This window comes from Grus americana, chromosome 21 (genome assembly GCF_028858705.1).
Source record: "Grus americana isolate bGruAme1 chromosome 21, bGruAme1.mat, whole genome shotgun sequence".
In the NCBI taxonomy this organism is placed as follows: domain Eukaryota; kingdom Metazoa; phylum Chordata; class Aves; order Gruiformes; family Gruidae; genus Grus; species Grus americana.
Window position 1 is genome coordinate 1,647,701 of NC_072872.1, and position 18,165 is coordinate 1,665,865.

Below are 18,165 nucleotides of genomic sequence, written 5' to 3' on the forward strand. Positions count from 1 at the left end.
TGAATCCCATTGAGAACCAAGGCGTCTCTCTGTAAAGCCCAACTTCATACACAAACATCCTCAAAAAAAGTCATAAAAATCTACTATCAACCCTCTCAACGTGAGCAAGACCCGTGGCGCAGGGCAGCATCTGGCCCTGGGTCTGAGACGGAGGTGATCAAAAGCACTAATATTTATTCTGTGCTGAAGTAAAAGCAGCGGTAGACACACGGCAGGGGTGCGAGTTGCCCCATTCCTCCCCTCTCTCTCCATCACGTGTTGTACACGACTGTTCATTAGTTCAAAAATAAAAATAGATTCAGATGAGCTGACCTGACGGGACACAGGACTGCTCCGGAGCTTGTACTGACATAACGGCTTTTTTCTTTTAAACAGCAGCAAGAAGAAAAAAACCCAAGAAAACCCTGAAAAAGGAGCATCTGGAGTGAAGGGCTGATAACCTACTTTTGGTAGCAAGAGAAAACGATTCAGACCAAATCCCCACAAGAAGTTGTCCCTGCTTCCAGCTTCGCCCTAGACCAGCACAAGCACGTTCCTGGTTTCAGCCCTAAATTTTGCAGGCTGGAGGTACGCATTTCCAGCGTGAAAGAGCTCTTTTAACGCAGCCCACCCATACATACGCCAGTGATATTCATCTCACCACTCTGAATGAATCGCAACGCCATAAAGCGGCGCATTCAAGTGCCCGCAGACAATACCGTGGCTCAGCGGGGGACACGATGATGCCCGGTGGCCTTTGCCGAGGGTCCCATTGTTTGACCTGGGGCTCGTCACGCAGATCCCGTGTTGAAAAGCCAGCAACCTTCGTGCCCTTGGCTTTTACTGACAAGTCCAGAGTGCTTTGCTGACCACACAGCGGGAACGGGGGGAGCCGGAGACGTGGAGTGTGCTCGTAGGGCGAGACCACCCAGCTCTCCCTCGCGCGCATCCACACGACATCCTTACGTGCTACTGAACCGTCTTCAGCTCAACCCATGTCTTGCCAAACTAATATAAATACACACCTACACGGCACATTGCTTTGGAGCTCTGTCTGGGGTGGAGGATATAGAAGTAGTGGCACAGTGGATTTACCTGGGATGGGATTGAGGAAGAAATAATGATTAAGAGTATTTTTTACAGCTTTACCTACTCCTTAAGATTTGACCCTATGTCGCTTTGACACGGTCAGACCCCTTGTAGGCTGCAATGTCACCTCCACCCGGGAAGGCACCAGCCAGTGCTTCGCACCCTAAGGAAGCGCAATTAAAACCTGATGCAAAGCAATGCCGTGGTTTTTCTACTTTATCTTGAAAGTTGTAGTTTCCTTCGAAATCTAATCGCTACCTAAACCATAACAGGTTGGGAGCCTCTTACCTCCTCCCCACGCCAAACCCTTGGCAAGCACGGCTTTCACACGACAGCACAGCTCATTTATTATTTTTGAGGGGAGGTGTCAGCATTCTTCTCCTCTATTTGGATTTAAAAACCAGGCCAGCCAGACAGGCACCATGACGTCCGCACGGCATGTATTTTAATCCTAGACCAAAATAATTCAAACTCTGCTTTCCGGCTTCTCCTTAGCAAGCCATTTACAGCTTCTGAAGCAGAGGAAGACAGATCAGTTTTGGGGGGGGGGGGGGGAATTATGAAAAGAAAGCACAAGTGAAAACTGCAGTTTATACCAGCTTGCAATGGTGTAGAACAAACGAGGGGAGGAAGGTGCGAGTCCCTGGTGCCTTCAGCTCTTTTTTGGGTGGAAAACAAACAGCTGGAGATCACTGGATAGATTTCTAGGTGTGTTTCTTTTTAAACACATAAGTCCCAGTGAAATTCAGCGTGTCCCAAAGTTTTAGTATTGCAGAGAGGGTATATCTTTGTCACTGCAAACAAGGAGAATAAATATTTCTGAGGTTTGAAGACACCAATACCCAAACAGACCGCAGAGCCAGCTCGTTTTGAATGTGTTCCTGTTTCCCCTCTGTGCTGCATAACAAAGCATCAGAGACTTTCACCCAGAGCACGAGATAACCAAAATAAAGATCAACTGGGAAGGGAAAACTGAATGAAAAGCACATGCCCTTTGTGATAATTAAAGGGCACTGACTTTTTAAACTTTGAGTACATCAAATAAAGCAACTTATCCAAGTTCAAAGGTCATATTCCCCATCTGAGAGAGGGGAAAGAGTCAGCTTGGCTACTGAAATCCCATTGCTACCCGGCCCTCAACTCAACACAGCACAGCAGCTTTGCGGCTAAAGGTTGACAGCCCTTAGCGTCGGCGTTCCCAGGAGCGCCCTGCCAAGCCGATGCTGCAAGCGTCGTACCTTGAGCTGCTGGCACCGCTCCCTCCAACGCGGGGTTGGGTTTTAGGGGTAACTTCTCCGCGCCCAACCACGCTTCAGTACGAGAGCCGGCAGGACGGTGGCGCCGAGGAGGGAGGGCTGCAGATGAAAGCGCCCGGTACTACTGGCTGGCACAGATGTTTACACCAATTGCAGCGCAAGTTGCGGCACGATAAAAATGCGCCAGATCTCGGAAAGCTCAGCAACCACCTCCAAGTCTTTGGGGGCAAAAAAAAAATCCCACGTCTCTCTCCTTATTCTCTAAACCACTATTTTTCTGCTCCTTATGGTGCAGGGACTCAGTGCAGCCAAAAGGCAACGATATATTGAGCAAAGCCAGGCGATATGAAGAGCCGTAGCTCTGGTAGGAAAGCAGCCCATCCTGTAAAACAAACAACATTCCAGCTTTTACCTCTCCCGGGAAACCCACAAAATTGTTTTAATTAGTCACCACATTGGTGCCATGCTCCCCAGACTGCATGGAAAAATATAAATAAATCGGTATTTAAAATTAGTCACTCTTCCATCAAAGGATCAATATTTCTGGCACAACGGTCGGCATTCCTCCGCTGCTTTTCCGTTTCTGCATTCCTGCGCCTTCTGACATCGCTTTCTGATTGTGGGCAGTTATTTAACCACATGAGTCATCGCCCTGCTATGGTATTTGTAGGTTCATACTTTAGGGCTAAAAGAGAATTAGATGACTACTACAAACATTATACCTGGTGTTCAGCTCAAAAAAACCCACTTCGCATGAAGGATTTCTTCCTGTATATTTGTATCTAAAAAAATATCATCTTTGATATTGTCTGATGTTCTGCAGCTTCAATCAAATCCTTTAGAGAACCTACAGCTCATCCATAAAGTTTGTTATCAGTTGCCGTGTGATCAAAGACCTTGCCAAACTCTCCCTCCCTGTGAGAGGACAGTCGCTTCCATTAATTATTCCTTATCAAATAGTTTTTCTATTACTCCCTTCAGAATTGATAGAAGACACAGTGACCTCTAACTATTTAAAATTCTTTTGCTTGTCCTTTTATGCTCCATATGAGCACTTCTGGGATATTTCTAATAAATCCTGGAAGAGAGATAGCCCTACCCACTTCTTTGATGCCAGCTACCGCTGCCTGTTGACTTCAAACGACTCGTGCTTGGTAGATGACGTCTTCCCACAAAACCTGGCAAATCACTCACCCCTAAAAAAGGAGTTTGTGAGTCCTCCCTCACTCCTCCCCCCCCTCCTCAAACCTCCTGTTTTTACTTCACCTCGGCTCACTCCATCTTAGCATTTTATTTTAGGTCATAGGTTTACAGCTTCAGTTTGAATTTTTGCTTTTAATGATTTGTAGCTTAATATTGGAATCCACCCACAAACACGCCACGACTTTGTTGTGGGGAAAACAGATACCACAGATCTGGAGAACTGCTTAAAAAAAAATCAGTTTAAGTCAGCAAATCAGTTAATCCAGATGAGTTTTCTGTGATAAAATGCATTATTAATAACGCTTCTGTAGCGATCAAGGGCTGAGCAGAGTCAGGACTGTGTCAAATAGTGAGGCTAATACAGATTACATGCTCCGAGGGCAGGGGCTTTAGTAAGACTACTCATTTTGGATCAAGTATAACAGCAGCACACTCAGAGGAAGCCTCCGGTGGGCTGCAGAATAAATTAAAGAGCACCCAGCAACCTTTGGTGCAATATTTGGGCCTTTTTCAGGTCATTACTAGCTAGCCGTAAAGCTCACCAGTTGCATAAAAGCTTGAAAAATTGAGGGGAAAACACATGCAAATCTGCAAGTCATTCGTAAGTACTTTACTAACACAGCTGCTTAAAAATGAGCTATGAGCCTTTTTTATTCTTTAGGAGGTCAAGGAAATCTTTGAAAAGCACAATGACTTCACCAGAGCTTCCTGCAGCATCTCCTGGACTTGTCTTGGCAGGAGGAATCAGTTGCTTCATAAATTATTACTTGGGAATATGAAAATTTTATGCCTGCTTGCTCTTGGAATCGCAGGGCTTACACTGTGTTTATTTACCTTTAGAAAAACAAAATTTGCTCCCCGGAAGAACCGCCTCCCGGAGGGCTCAGACCCAGCGACGAAGCCACAAGGACTGAATTTTTGTCATATTTGACTACATCGCCTGGCAGAGCAGGCTGAGGCAGCTTGATTGTACAAATAAGTTTTATTTGAGTATCTTTCCCTCAAGGGAAACGTTTTTTTCTGTTCCATTCCAGAAACTTGGAAGCAGGGCAAAAATTCACCCATACATTAAGCAGCGTTGTCAACCGAATCGCTTGTTTCTATCAGCGAATACATTTGCCTCAACGCTTCTCACGTGCAGCTGTTTTATTTTGAAGCAAGCCACACTCAGCCTCTTCCAAACTGTATTAGTCACAGATGTAGAAGATGATCTGCTGTAAAAGCAGCCAGCGTACACCCTTGAGCGCTGCGGGTACGCAAACTCATTGGCTTTGATGCTAATGACTTCAGTCTAGTGGCTAAGCGAGGTTTCTATCGAAGAGGACACTGTAGAAAGAAGCCTGCGTGTAAAATTTGCAAAACCAGAAAGCAAAAATCCCACCCTAACATTTCCTAGGAGCAACGAGCCAATAACCATGACGAGCAACTACCGAATCCCTATTCTCGTGCAAAGTGCTTATGTTGGCAGAGCTGTGTGTTACACTGATTGGTTGAAACTCCACCGCAGCAACAGGCGCGCGTGATGCAGCTAGATCCCGAGCTGCATTTTGCAGCGCAAACCCCTCGGTTGCAGCTTCCTGTTGCAAATCGGGGCAAGCGAAGATTTTCCCAGCAGCTACTTACTGTGCGAGAAGCGTTGCGTGATGGGGGTGCCAGGGTAGGGGTAAGTGCGACTCTCCCACTGAATATTTCCTTCTTGCACTGCTTTGATAAAGCCGTGATAACACTGATGGGCCACACCTAGGGAAAAACAAGACATCAGCAAAATTTGGGGCACGTTAGGAGCGAACCGTGCCTGCGCAGTTGCACAAGCAGCGTGACAGCAATTATAAAGAAACCCTGTATTTAAATTATAAATACACTGGTGGAAATTCAGAGGATTAAAGAGAATAAAGAATAGGGACTCTACAAATGTGGAAAATCGGCAGCGTTCGCTGAACTGATTCACTACATTTCCGATATCTGTCAGCTCTAGCTTGGTAAAACAAAGCCTTTGTGAAAGGTAAGCGCGTGTGATGCCTTCACAGAGCTGCTCTTCAGCCTTCTCTGCTGCAATGCAAGCCTGCTCTCCCCTAATCACACCCCCAGAGGAGCAGCCACCCTTCCCTTAATGTGCCTTTGAGGACAAATAACATGCAATAATGAATTTTTAAGAGCGTGCATGCAGCAACTGCACAGGAATTAAAATAAATACGAGAGGAGACATCGCTGATAAAAGTCAGCGTGTCTTAGGTGAAAATATTCCTCCTTAGCTGCGCGAGGGAGAAGATCTGGCCGACAACGGCTCCCCTGCGGAGCAGGCCAGCCCCAGAGCTGCAATTAATTCTGCGTATGGAGTACATGTGTGTCTCTTTGCACTGAGAGGGGCCAGAGACTGCTCCCCGTGGAAAAAAAAGGCTCTGGTGAAGATTTATGACTGCAGCAGCTCAGCAGATGCTCGGTGGCATCCGCTATGCTATGGCAGCCCTTGCACCGAGGACGCCACAACCTGCCAAGATTTTTTCCCAAGGATTTGCTCACTGAAAGCCCTGTGTCAGGAATGCCCCCAGAAAGAAATCACGCTCTGGGATATAAAGCGGGAAAGTGTGGGGGGTTTTTTTGTTTGTTTGTTTTTGTTTCTGGGTTTTTTTTTTTTTTGTTTAAAAAAAATGAAGCCCCAGGTCCTCAAGCAGCTGGTCCCCGACAGTCATGCGGGAAATGTAATCCGAACTATAGGATTTCAAAGCAGATGTATCCTGACAAACAGGAAAAATTAACCAGAAGAAAACAAATCAAGCGTTTACCTCAAGTGACCTCTCTGCTTTGTGGTGAGCAGGTTAGCAATTACACTCCCTTTTTTTTTTTTTTTTTTTTTACTGTAATTGCTGCAAAAATGGCACGGCTGCCCAGCACCCCTCACATCCCCTGGGACTTGAGACTCAGACAACTCACTCCAATGCCACGTTGCGCCTCGGGCTGCTCATCCCTCCCCTCCAGGGATGTTTCCCACAGTCTCTTTTGGGGTGAATCACCAGGTGCTTGTTCATTCCAGCTGCATCCTTTGCATCTCTCAAGGCTGCTTCAGGAACAAGCACGTGTGAGAAAGTGCACCCAAGCAGCAACTCAAGGGCCACGGACACTTGAGAAAAACCACCTTTCAACAGGAGTGCGGGCTGCTGCTGACCCAAAATTATTCAAAAAGGGTAATTTTGTGCTCGATTCTGAATTAGCTGTGTTGTTGTTTTTTTTAACCTCCAGCCTGTTAAATTCTGGGCAAGGCAGAAAATGCCTGGAATCTGAGCAAAGCTTTCACATGTGCAGAGAAGTCCACAAATTAGACATCACCCCACATGACTGCCAAAGGCATTTCTCACCTGACACCTGCTCTGCATTTTCCAGAAGAAACAAGTTACCCTCGTGCAGCAGCGTGCCTCATTTCCTACAGATTTAACTGTGGTCTCCTCTTAAACTGCCTGTTTTTTTAATGAAGCTTGCAGTGTGTCCCCAACAGAAATATAACAGAAATCATCCAATGTATTAAAAAAACCCTGAGACAGGCAGCTTCGCTCATATCTTTGTCCAAATGTTACCTACTTATTTGTCATATCACATATATCTGGCATTAAAATACCCCCATAAGGCTTCGGAATTAATGCTGCACAGAGGCAAAGTGAAGTATCTGTATCTCAGGGCTACTCTTTCAGGAAGCCTGAATATGTAGATCTATATTAATGTAGATTTTATATACCACTTATCTTCAGCAGACCTGTAAGAACCAGACACGGTTTTGTTTCCAGCCAAAAGCATAAGCTTTGGGAACGTTAATTACTGAGCAAGATGCAAATGAAGTGCAATTACAGCCACGTTAGACATGGGACGCTGGCAACAGGGGACTGCTGCATGGTGGAGAGGAAGCCTGAATGCAAGGTCAACAGCGCTGCACGTCAGCAGCACACGGGGAGCATTCGAAAGCAACGTAAGTGAGCGGCTCTGTCGTGGAGGGTTTGGAGTTTCACTCTTTTAAACTACAAAAGAGGCTGAGAGGCTCAATTCCATGCCATTATTAGCAACGCCTTCAGCAAAACAAGTGACCCGACGGCTATAACTATTTTTCCAGCATTTTGCAGAAGACAGTTTCTGAGTTTGAGGGGAAAACAACAGGCAAGGCTAAAGCAAAGCAAAGAGCAGCTGGGATATGAATCAGTGTTCCCACAATTACAAAAACGCACTCTCACTACAGCTGTTTGTACCTTTGATTAGTCGATACCACTGTTTGCAGACAAGGGCAGCAGTTTTGTGCTCCTGATAGGGTGAAAGGAAGGAGAGGATATATTCCAAAACCTCTTCTGGTAGCTCCAACATTGATCTGTTATGCCTGGTCTCCTCCACCTCCAGCTCAGCACGTGGCTCGTCATCTTGCTCCATTGTCCCTTCGACCACAGCGTCTTCTGGATCGACAGCCATAAAACTGTCATCTTCACTGTCCGAGGAACTGGCCATGGCATTCCACTTCACAGCTTCATGGGGGAAAGCGGGAAAAGACAACAGTAAGGTCACAAAGAAAATTAATAGCATCAGAAATGCATCTGCAAGCCGTGCATATTACACCAACAGTCATCAAGTTCTACCCCTGCAAACTCCAAGTTGAGGACGTGGTTTTTGCAAAGCTTTGAAGCAGGCTGCACATGGGTTAGGAACAAGCCATTCTCTGTCGGTGCAGCATTTTCCCAGGCCACTCCATTTCTCACCACTCTCAGCCCTACCATTGTCTACACAGTACCAGAGAAAGCAAAAAAAAACCCAACAAAAACCACCACCAAAAACCTGCTGGAGGAACAGCAGCCGCTCGAATCTCCCAGCTCCTTTGCTGGGCACAAGGAGGTATCACAGTGCCGCACTGGTGGCCCTGGCTGGATTGCACCATGGGGCTGGGCAGCGACGGGGAAAGGGATCCCCACCGAATCAAGAACAACCCAAGGCGAGACAGGATGGAAGCAACAGCTTTCCAGCACCTCCTCCCCTGCGAAACCAGTTTTGCCAGCGAGTCTGCTTTACCCCAAGCAATTTCTCAGCAGCACGCAGGGAGGGAAAAAAAAAATAAATTCCTGTCCCATTCTCCCTTAAGACCTCCTTTTTGCCCCCCCCCCCCTTTTTTTTTTTGCTAAATACTTGCACACAGTTCTTACTGGCAGTAGGTGAGGAAAGAGAAACCCCCACAGGATTTACTGCTGATGAAAGGCTGGAATATCAAAGATTGCATCTCCAGCTTTTCAGAACAGCTAAGTGTAAGGTAACGTACCGATGACAAAAATACATCATGAAATAAATCTATCTTAACAAGCGGCTGTGTCCAATGCGGCCAGTTGGCATGGTCTGCAGTTAAACCCATGCCCGTCGCTGCAAAACAAATTCCCGGACCCTATTGCCTGGGAAGCAGCCGACCTGTTTTAGGGAGAGTGGTGATAGTTTTCCCTTCCAACGACACCCAGTGAAGACCCTGGGATGCAACTGCTCCATGATTATACCTGAACCGACAGCTCAAACCAATGGAACAACTCATAAGGATGACACAGGGACTTTCTTTTCCAAACACTGCAATCCCAAATTCCTTTTGTATCTTTCCCTAGCACAGCAGGGTGTAAAGAAGAACCCAAAACAGGGCGAGCTCTCAGTTCTTATGTCGCTCAGTGGGAGTTTCTCCCAGCTCCAGGAGGCAGAGGCTCCCTAGCCACCCCTAGATCGACTGGGATGATGGGACACAGATCACCACAGTCCATGGGACAAACCCTACCTGCAGTGAGCCCAGGAAGCAAACCTGCTCCTCAAGATGGAAGACAAGACATGTTTTTTTGCCCAACATAGTTAAATACAAGTACCTTGCACCATGTTGGTTATAAAATATAGCCTCTTATTTTTACCAAACTCTTGGTCTCTCAGAAAATATGGCTGGAAGGAATTTAAGTTACCTAGCTGCCGGGAATAAACTAAACTGTTGTTACAAGCTTCCAGCGATGCAAACTCCACCGTCTTCCCCAGCTAAACCCAGGCTTTTCCCATCCCAGCATACACCGAGCTGAAGAGCCATGGGAACAGCAGACGGTGGAGATGTGGAGCAGAAAAGCTTGCCATGACAACTAATTCATGCTCAGAAAAATTACATTCGACAGCATTACTCTCCATTTTTGTCAGGTTCCCCGATGAAGCAGCTTCAGAAAATCCTAGGGGCTGTCAATCTTCGGTAGAAACCACATCAAAATTAAACTTACAGTTATCATCCTAACAGATGCTCGACACGTTTTGCCGTGTTGGAAATCCTTCTTCAAGTCAATGTTATGACAGAGAAAGGCTGAAACCCAAACGCTTTGACACGAGTGCTGCTGCTGCCAGCAAAATGCATTACGCAGCAGATAATACACAAATTCCCAAAGATTAAGAAATGGAAAGCTAAAAAAGAAAAGCAGAGCTGCACTAAAAAAAACCCTCCAACAATTAAAAAAACCAGAGGGTTGGGTCTTTTCCAAGCAAAAGCATCTATCGTCGTGAAGCACATGTGCTGATTTCCATCTTGACACAGCGTGGCAGGAAGCCAAAGGCTCCCGGTACTCCAGCCTCGGGATGCGGTTTCGCTTGAGCTGGGGAGGTTGGAGGAATGAGGGTTGGTCCCTGTCTCAGGGCTTGGGAAAACAGAAGAGCAGCACATGTACCCAGGCGGAGCAGAAGGTATTTCACACCCTCAAAATGTGCTAGGAAACCAAACAGAAATGCATTTACATCCAGATCAGGTACAATGGGACACCTGCAAGTGACAACACCAAACAGAAGCCTCGGCTCAACAGGTTCACACGAGACATCTGTTGCGTTATTAAGGTTTATAAGCAAAAATTATGTGTGTTTCCCAACAGCTTTTATTTATCCTTTAAATAACGTCCAAAACCTGCTGGAGGAAGTCAGATGAGAAGGGCAGGAACGAAAGCCCAGCTAGCAAGGTTTTTTTTCCAATTATTAAATCCCAATTTCAATCCTCTGGAGCAGGCTTAGGAACAACACAGCAAATTAATCACAGATGCAAAACAGTGTGGGTGTTAGAAAAGAATCTCTAAGGCCCATTTTAAAGAGGCAGGAGGAGCAGGGAAACCCCTCGATGCTTCCCAATAGCATGGCTTGCGCCAATCTGAGGATGGAGAAGCTGCACCGAGTTTTGTCTGGTCTTACCAGACCACTTGATAATATTATAAATATTCAAATGCATCTACTTTGCTAGATCCTTGTCTTCTAAACATTTGAGCACAAAAAATAACCATCCTCCAAGTTTTTACACCCACGCTGTGTCATTTTTCTTAAGGAAAACAAAACTAGCAATAAACTCAACTCCCAAAAGGCCAGTCGCCGTCAAAATAACCATTCAAGCTTGACCTGCCACGGATGTAGATTTTGCTCTTATGGCACGGGAACAGCAGGCTGGGAATAACCACCCCCGGACTGCAAACTGGCCAAAGCCCTGTCCTATAACCCTGCTCCGACATCGAAAAAGGAAAAAGAAACCCAGGCAGTCGGTAAGAGAGAGCCAAAGCATCCCAACCAGCTCCTATTACCAATTATTCAGCAGATCCATGGGAGAAAATCCCATGCCAATGTTTTTAGAAGTTGTCTGACAAGCAGAATGGAGTGTTTCTGTCCCGTATGCATTTAAGGGGGGTGCAGTAGGTGCTCTCTCACTCCTCCTGGCTCTCCAGGCACTCTCTGCTTGCACCAAGCTGGGCTTCAGTTTGTACACAGACTAAAATTAATCTCCAAGCACTCAAAAAGCCGCAGTAAAGAGATTCAAGCAGTCGTGTCTCGTCCAAAAGTACGCGCAATTCATTTAACTTGCCGGGATGGATCCAGGAGTCCCTTTCTGCTCCAGCCGATCACTGTGAGGGCTAACACGAGCCCCTTGAAGCATCATATTATATTTTGCACCCTACAGCCCCCCTGCTCCCAGAGACATCCCTTTATATTCCAGCAGCAGAAACATTTTACAGTGCTCAGAAATTAGCCTAAAGCCCTACCAAGGAGGGATCGCAGCTGCTTAAAATAACACGTAAAGAAACACTAGAAGGGCAATCGAAACAGCTCTGCCAGCATTGATCAAATTTGCCTGGCCCTTCCTAAAAGCTGTGTGTCTGCCAGTTGGCAAAACATTTTATAACTCTTCTCCTCCTTCCAGAGCACTTCAGTTTTCCCCCCTTTCCCGTCCTGAAATTATTTAAGAACCTGCTATTTATTCTGCTAAAGTAATTATTTGCTACAGTGGAACAAACAGATGAAATATATTAAATGCAGGCAAAAAACCTCACTGGGTTAAAGCACTTCTCGAAGCCTGGTAGCAACACGAGGCAACCAGCAGCCTGCTCCTGCAAAACCCCTCTCAACCCAAGAAGGTTTATCCTACCTGCAGGCACCTCTCCTGGTCCCATGGACCCCAATTCACAGGCGTGGGTGGCATCAGTGGTTCCCATCCTGAGCTACCCCCTCTTCTCTGCAACTCTCAGCTGTTTTAAGAAGTGCTTGAACCCTGCAGGGTTTTTGACCTGGCTTTTTTTTTTTTTTTAAAAAAAAAGTCAACAGATTTTAGGGGAAAAAAGCCTCCAAGGGAAAGTTCTTGAATGAAAATAAGAGGCTGTGTAATAGTACTGAGTCAGAGTACATTAGTCATAAGGGAATGCTCATTTTCACATGCCACAAAAAATTCTCTCTCCAAACATAATCGTAGAAGCTATGTTCTCACCCTGGGGGGAAAAAAAAAAAAAAAAAAAATACTAAAGGTGTGTGAAAGGACCCAGCCCTGGCTGGCTGCTTCGGCTGGAAGGAGAAAGGGACTCTGCAGAACAGAACAGTTAATTGCACTTGGCAATCAGGAGCTATGGTGTTAATTTAGGGGTGGAAGACAGCAACTGCCTCTAACCCACTCCAGACTCTTCCTCATACTTTGCAACTGCTTATTCTGCTTGTCAACAGCCCCATGAGCACAGCAGGGTAGCATTTATGGAGATATTTAGACCTTTTAGGCATATTCGCTTAACCAGTTAAAAAAAAAAGCCTATTCCATCAGACGGACACATTAAATAAGTCTTAGGCTGCTTTCCTTGAAAAAAATTCTATCTGTATTGGGAAGGATTATTTTCGCATGATTTTATCGTTTGTCTTGTGCAGCCGTGCCATCGAGGACTTCAGTGGCAGCTTTGCCCCCTCCAGTTCAGCTTTTGCTACTATCAGTTGCCCTACAGAAGCCCCGAGCCCTTTCCTAGTGATACAAGAGGAAATATAAAGCATTATTTCCTAGGTAGAAGCACACTATTTTATGAAAGCAACAGCACAGGGAGCAGAAGGTCTGCAGGAGCCACGGGATTCGGGGTAGGGATAAACACCGTTAAATAAGATGATGTTTCCAGTCCTCCAAAGCTTGCACCAGTTAGAGCCGACTCATTTGAAAATCAACTGCTACACAAGTTCAACAATGGAAGAAAAAAAAAAAAGAAGCAGATTTTAGTCAAAAAAAGAAAAACAAAGCCTCTGGGAAACCGAACGATGAGCAATATCCTGTCTGTGCTGCCGTCGAGCATCACGCCCAGACCAACCAGCGAGACCTCGGGGAAACCTGCACTGCGTTTTTCTTCTTATCCCTGAAAAACAGGCAATTACAAGTTCTTTGAAGCACAGCTTTTCCCTTCAGCTGCCTTTCAACAGGAAATTGGGGTTTATTCTTTCATATAAGACCTAGCTTCACCCATGAAACTAAAGGTTTCCTAAATTCCACCCGCAAGTTTGAAAATTCATATAACTTTCAGTACAGCCTCCCTGCTGCATGTTTCGCCTATTAAACCAGTATTTTTATAGAGACTCCAGAGACAAATTCAAAATTACGTGACTTCATTTTACAGTGCCATATAACCTGCACCATACTGTAATGAAACAGCATTTAATCTGAATGTTAATTGATATTATTGTAATAATAAGGTTTAGAGAGTTACCAGAAATCCCTCCTCCCACCCTGACAATGACGAGCCAACCCTCAGCTATTCCAGATTCCTGCTCATTTTTATTCTAAGGCTTCAGAAAACAAAACCCAAAGTAGTAATATAACATTATGCAGCAAGAGTTATTGCACAAATTCAGCCTAATCTATCCTCCTACCACATTAAAACACTGAAAATAAGAAAGAAAAAATGAGGTTTATTCTGGATTTATTGTAGGAATACAGACCTAGGTAGCACACGTTGTGCTTGTTGTTAGTGTACAGTTCATGAGAACAAAAGGAAACAGCAGAGTTTAATGATGCTGCACTTCAGGTGTACACAGCAAAATCTGTCATTTGAATTTGCTAATGGAATAAACAGAACAAAACCTGAGAATTGGCCTACGAGCTTAATAAAATATTAACAAATCAAGAACCAGCCCAAAAAGTGAAGGCACCATCTCCAGATATCCCTGCAGAATGCTGCTAAACAAGCCGAGATCTCTAACATCAAGCAAACTCTCCCAAATGCATCCATGACAAATGGGATTTGGAGACTTTCTAGTTTCTTTTGACAGTGCTATTACCCTTAAAATAGTTGTTTAACACCCGTTGAAATCTGGCTTGATAAGCACCAGAAGCACAAAACAAGCTGTTCTATTACTTATTTCGGTACTGCTTGAGCTCACACGCATGTTGTTGGCCAACAAGTCCCAAATTTAATCACACTGGGCATTAAATACATTTACCCTTAGGTTAAAAAGATGATCTGGCTGGGCCAGGCATCTATACACGGGGCACCGTGCTCTTTGGGTTTCCCTGATAAAGAATCAAGCCTCCAACTCTCAAATCTCGGCAATCACTCAACATCACATCCCTCCAACCACGCTGAAAATTAATAAGTCTGGATATCAACCCTAGCTGGGGTCTTCTGGAAGCAGAAAGGGTCATTCTAGTAATTTAGACCCAAATTTGGCCTCTTTTGAAAACCATTCTGCTCAGGTGCAATAATCAGCTGGGTCTCTATCCAGATTTGCTCTTACAGTCCATCCCTTCTACTGAAATCACCCTAAAATTTGTAGGGCTGTAAATCGGTAGTATTTTGCACTCACACACTCCCTCTACTGGCTCCCTGCAAACCGTTAATTAAAATTATTCTCGCCTGAACTTTATCTAGCAAAACAAATAATCATGATTCATTTCAAAATGAAGGCAAAACTGCATGCTAGTCAGAAGAGAAGAAGGATCCCTAAACAAGCAAATAAAAGGCTTTGAGACTTGAAAATAAAGGTTTTTACAAGAAAATGTGCCGATGTTTCTCCTGTTATAACATATGCTGTCTGAGGATAAACAGTTTGCACAGCGGCTGCCCAGATAAAAACATCCAATTTTCGGTACCTATCCAAATCTGCCTGCGACAATTCATCAGCGAGAACTCTTGCTCGATAACACCAAGCGAACACAGGACAGCAGATCCTGGAAATACTTGTCACCTCCCTCCTTTGTTAAGATAATACAGCAGGTCTGGAGCTCGTGGCAGTGCTTGGAAAACTGCAGTTAAATTAATTACTTTGAGGACAGCCTGTAAAAATGACACACTGACATCTCTTAAACCTGCCAAAGCCACTGAAATTGGTTAATCTGTATATAGGTTTCAGGCAAATGAAGGCAAATTTACAGCTGAATCACACAGAAAACACATGCTACTGATCTAAAAACCTGTCTGGTTTTGACTGTATGAAAAATAAATCTGAAAACTTATTTCTGTATTTACATTTCCATACAGCCTAATGCCCATTTCTATGTCCAAACAGTCCAGAAAACCTGCTCAGGCAAAATAATTACATGTAAAGCATGGAAATATCCTGGGAAAGGGTTTACTAGCAAAACTAGGAGGTACCCAAACATGTCCAGTGACTTCATTCCTGATTTTTTAACAGACTGAATTAAATGCTTATTCAGTGCAGTTGGGATTTTTTTTTATTTTTTAAATAAACTATTTTCTTTGTGCAGTATAACCTGATGAATCCAAACAGCTGCTCCCAGCACAATTCCCACTAAACTGCTGCCCGCATGCAGGAAACCGCAGTCCCCAAGGTGCCCACGTGTCAAGCAAACACTGCCACAGGAAAGCAGCCCACAGCAAGTGTCAGAGTCCGACCCGGCGCACGACTTCCTTGGCCGGGAAAGCCCTGGATCACATCCATCTCCTCCAGCTCAGCCAGCAAAACAGGCAGTTCGGGAAGCAGCAAAATGTCATTTCCTACCGATGCATTACTTGTGGGTCAGCCTCTGCCACCTGCAGCAATCGGACTGGGGGGAGGTGTCAGACCTTTTTCCTTCCTGATAGCTCTTCTGGTCTCCAGGGTTTGGAGCTTTCTTGCCTTTGGCAGGGTCTCTCCTCTCCCTTTCTCATCCTGTGAAACCTGGGGGAACTTAAGATCTTTGAGATCTTTATCCTTTCATTGAATCAGGCAGAAAGGGGCAATGGGATCAGGAATTAGTGTCTCCAAAAAACCAACCCTGGCAAAAGCCTCTTGAGACAGACATACACGCTGCTCCACACAACTTCCTTCAGAAACTACCAGCACTTCAAGAGACTTAAATAATCAGCATTAACACCCACACCGCAATGTTGTCCGTGTAAATTAGGCAATCTCTTATTGCTTTAAGCAGCAGGGCAACCAGTCAAGATTTAGGTTTCGAACACTGCTGCAAAATTCAGGCTTAATGTTTCACTGCGGGAACGAAGAATGAAGTTTTAGCGCTTGGGAAAAATAAGTTAAGCAAATGCTAGGTCAAGGTCAGGGTTTACCAGAGGGGCAACTTGTCACGCAAGCGCTCACATTCAGGGCTCTGGTTCCCCCCCGTGACATGGTCTTTGGCTTAGCACATGCATGTGAAGGAGGAGGGATGGGGAAGAATTTAATGTTTGCAATAGGGCAAAGTTATTTTGCAGTCTAGATTCACAAACTGCAACGTTCCTCTACTAAGAAATGTAAGTCACGAGCAGCCCTGAGACATTTTCATTTGAAGACGAGCTCAAGGGTACTGACTTTCAGGCCAAAAAAAAGGATGCACTGGAAAAAGCCATGTATTAGCGTAGGCTTGGTAGCCAAGGTTTAATTTAAATCGATATCCACAGCTTTCAGACAGACTGCTGACTTTGCAGCAGTGTGCTGATGCAATGTTTTTATCTTTGTGAGCAAGCAGGGTACCAAGATATCTAATACCATCTTGACACGGACATTATCAGCGTATTTGTGCTACAAATGATGCTCTCCTCCTGATCTTAACTCCTAGCAGATGATCTGCCTGGCTGTAACGTGTATTGTGTGTCTAACACAATAAAAGTGTGTTTTTGCAATGTCCACTCGTCTAATCCCATCAAATAAATTCGCATGCCACCTTCAAACTAGTTTGTGTAATTCCCGGTGCAAAGTCTTTGATGAAAGCTGCCAACTATGGAGTTAACCATCTAGCAAATACTGCCCAGGAGCAGGGCTGGATCACACCAAAGAGAATTTAAAGGCAGATCTGTTTGCTAAACAGTGGTTGCAACAATATAAAAAAAGAAAAAAGTTCACGTCGATAGATACACACCCGGCCAGAAAATCCTCTCGCCATGCAGCATCGGTGGGTGTCCCAGCGCCTGGCTCGTAAGCACCACAGCAGTAATTAACCCCATTTTATAGGTAAAGGAACAAAAGCACTGAGAACCTGAGGTCAAGCAAGCCCTCGACAGCACTGGGATTACAATACAGGAGGTTTCTGGCTCCCTGTCCTGCGCTGAAGAAATTAGGCCACCGCCTCTCCCGAGTTAAGATGAATATGCAGATAGCACCAAGAGCTCTGTTTTATTTTTGACGGGCGAGCTGGAAACAAAGCTACGCTAATCAAAGCATAAAAGGGTGATGGAAAAGAGTAAGATTTATGAAAAGCAAGCACAGAGCTTAAGTGCTTGTCTCGACAGCCATGAAGAGGGCTTGAGCATATAAATTCAGAATGTGGCTGAATTCAACACGGGGGTTTTTTAGCAGATGATGTTAACTACGGAAGGCAAACAGTCATCATCCTCTGCAAATGTAAGACTACGTACCCCCTCGTCGCACTGTGCAACGCGGATGGAGAGAACAACGGTGCCTAAGGGTCCACGAGCACGAGATGTGGGTGCCGAAGGGCATTGCCAGAGCCCGGGAAAGAGCAGCTTCAAGGCAGGACTGACTTTGAGGCAGCGTGTCTTCTCCTCACTCAACATCCCATGGAGCTGTCGTTAGCTCGGTGACTGGCAGTCTAGACAGCGTCTCTTTTATTCACTGTCAATATGGCGTTGGCAGCAAGCACTGGGAGAGCTCTTCTCCCATAAACCAGCATCTTAGTGGGGGAAAATCCCAACCAGCTCCTAGCAGACAGCAGCGTCATTTAAAGTGAGCAACAGAGGACTCCTTTAAATCTTTCAGGAGGTAGAGCAGATGGGAAGGGAAGGGTAAGTACTTTCCTCTTTGGTGATACGAGTGTGCGAAACAGCCCGCAGGGTGGTGGCGATTGCAACCCTATTATTATAAAACAGGAAGGACTGCTCCGTGTCCCTTCCGACACCAAGGCTTTAAAGGACAAAGAAATAGAGCTAAAGCCACAGGGAAGACCCATGCACCTCGTTGTGAG

The 18,165-nt window shown here is 45.3% G+C and overlaps 1 protein-coding gene across 2 annotated transcripts in view; it reads right to left on the reverse strand.

Moving 5' to 3' along the window:
- The window catches only part of FBXO42 (F-box protein 42), a 47,719-nt gene that overhangs the window by 24,518 nt on the left and 5,036 nt on the right, over positions 1-18,165 (reverse strand). For both annotated transcript variants that reach the window (XM_054849965.1, XM_054849966.1), the window contains exons 2-3: positions 7,757-8,023; positions 5,151-5,267 (exon numbers count right to left, since the gene is read on the reverse strand). In XM_054849965.1, coding sequence (XP_054705940.1) covers positions 5,151-5,267; positions 7,757-8,006 — 367 coding nt within the window. In that variant the 5' untranslated portion in view covers positions 8,007-8,023. The remainder of the gene's footprint in view (positions 1-5,150; positions 5,268-7,756; positions 8,024-18,165) is intronic.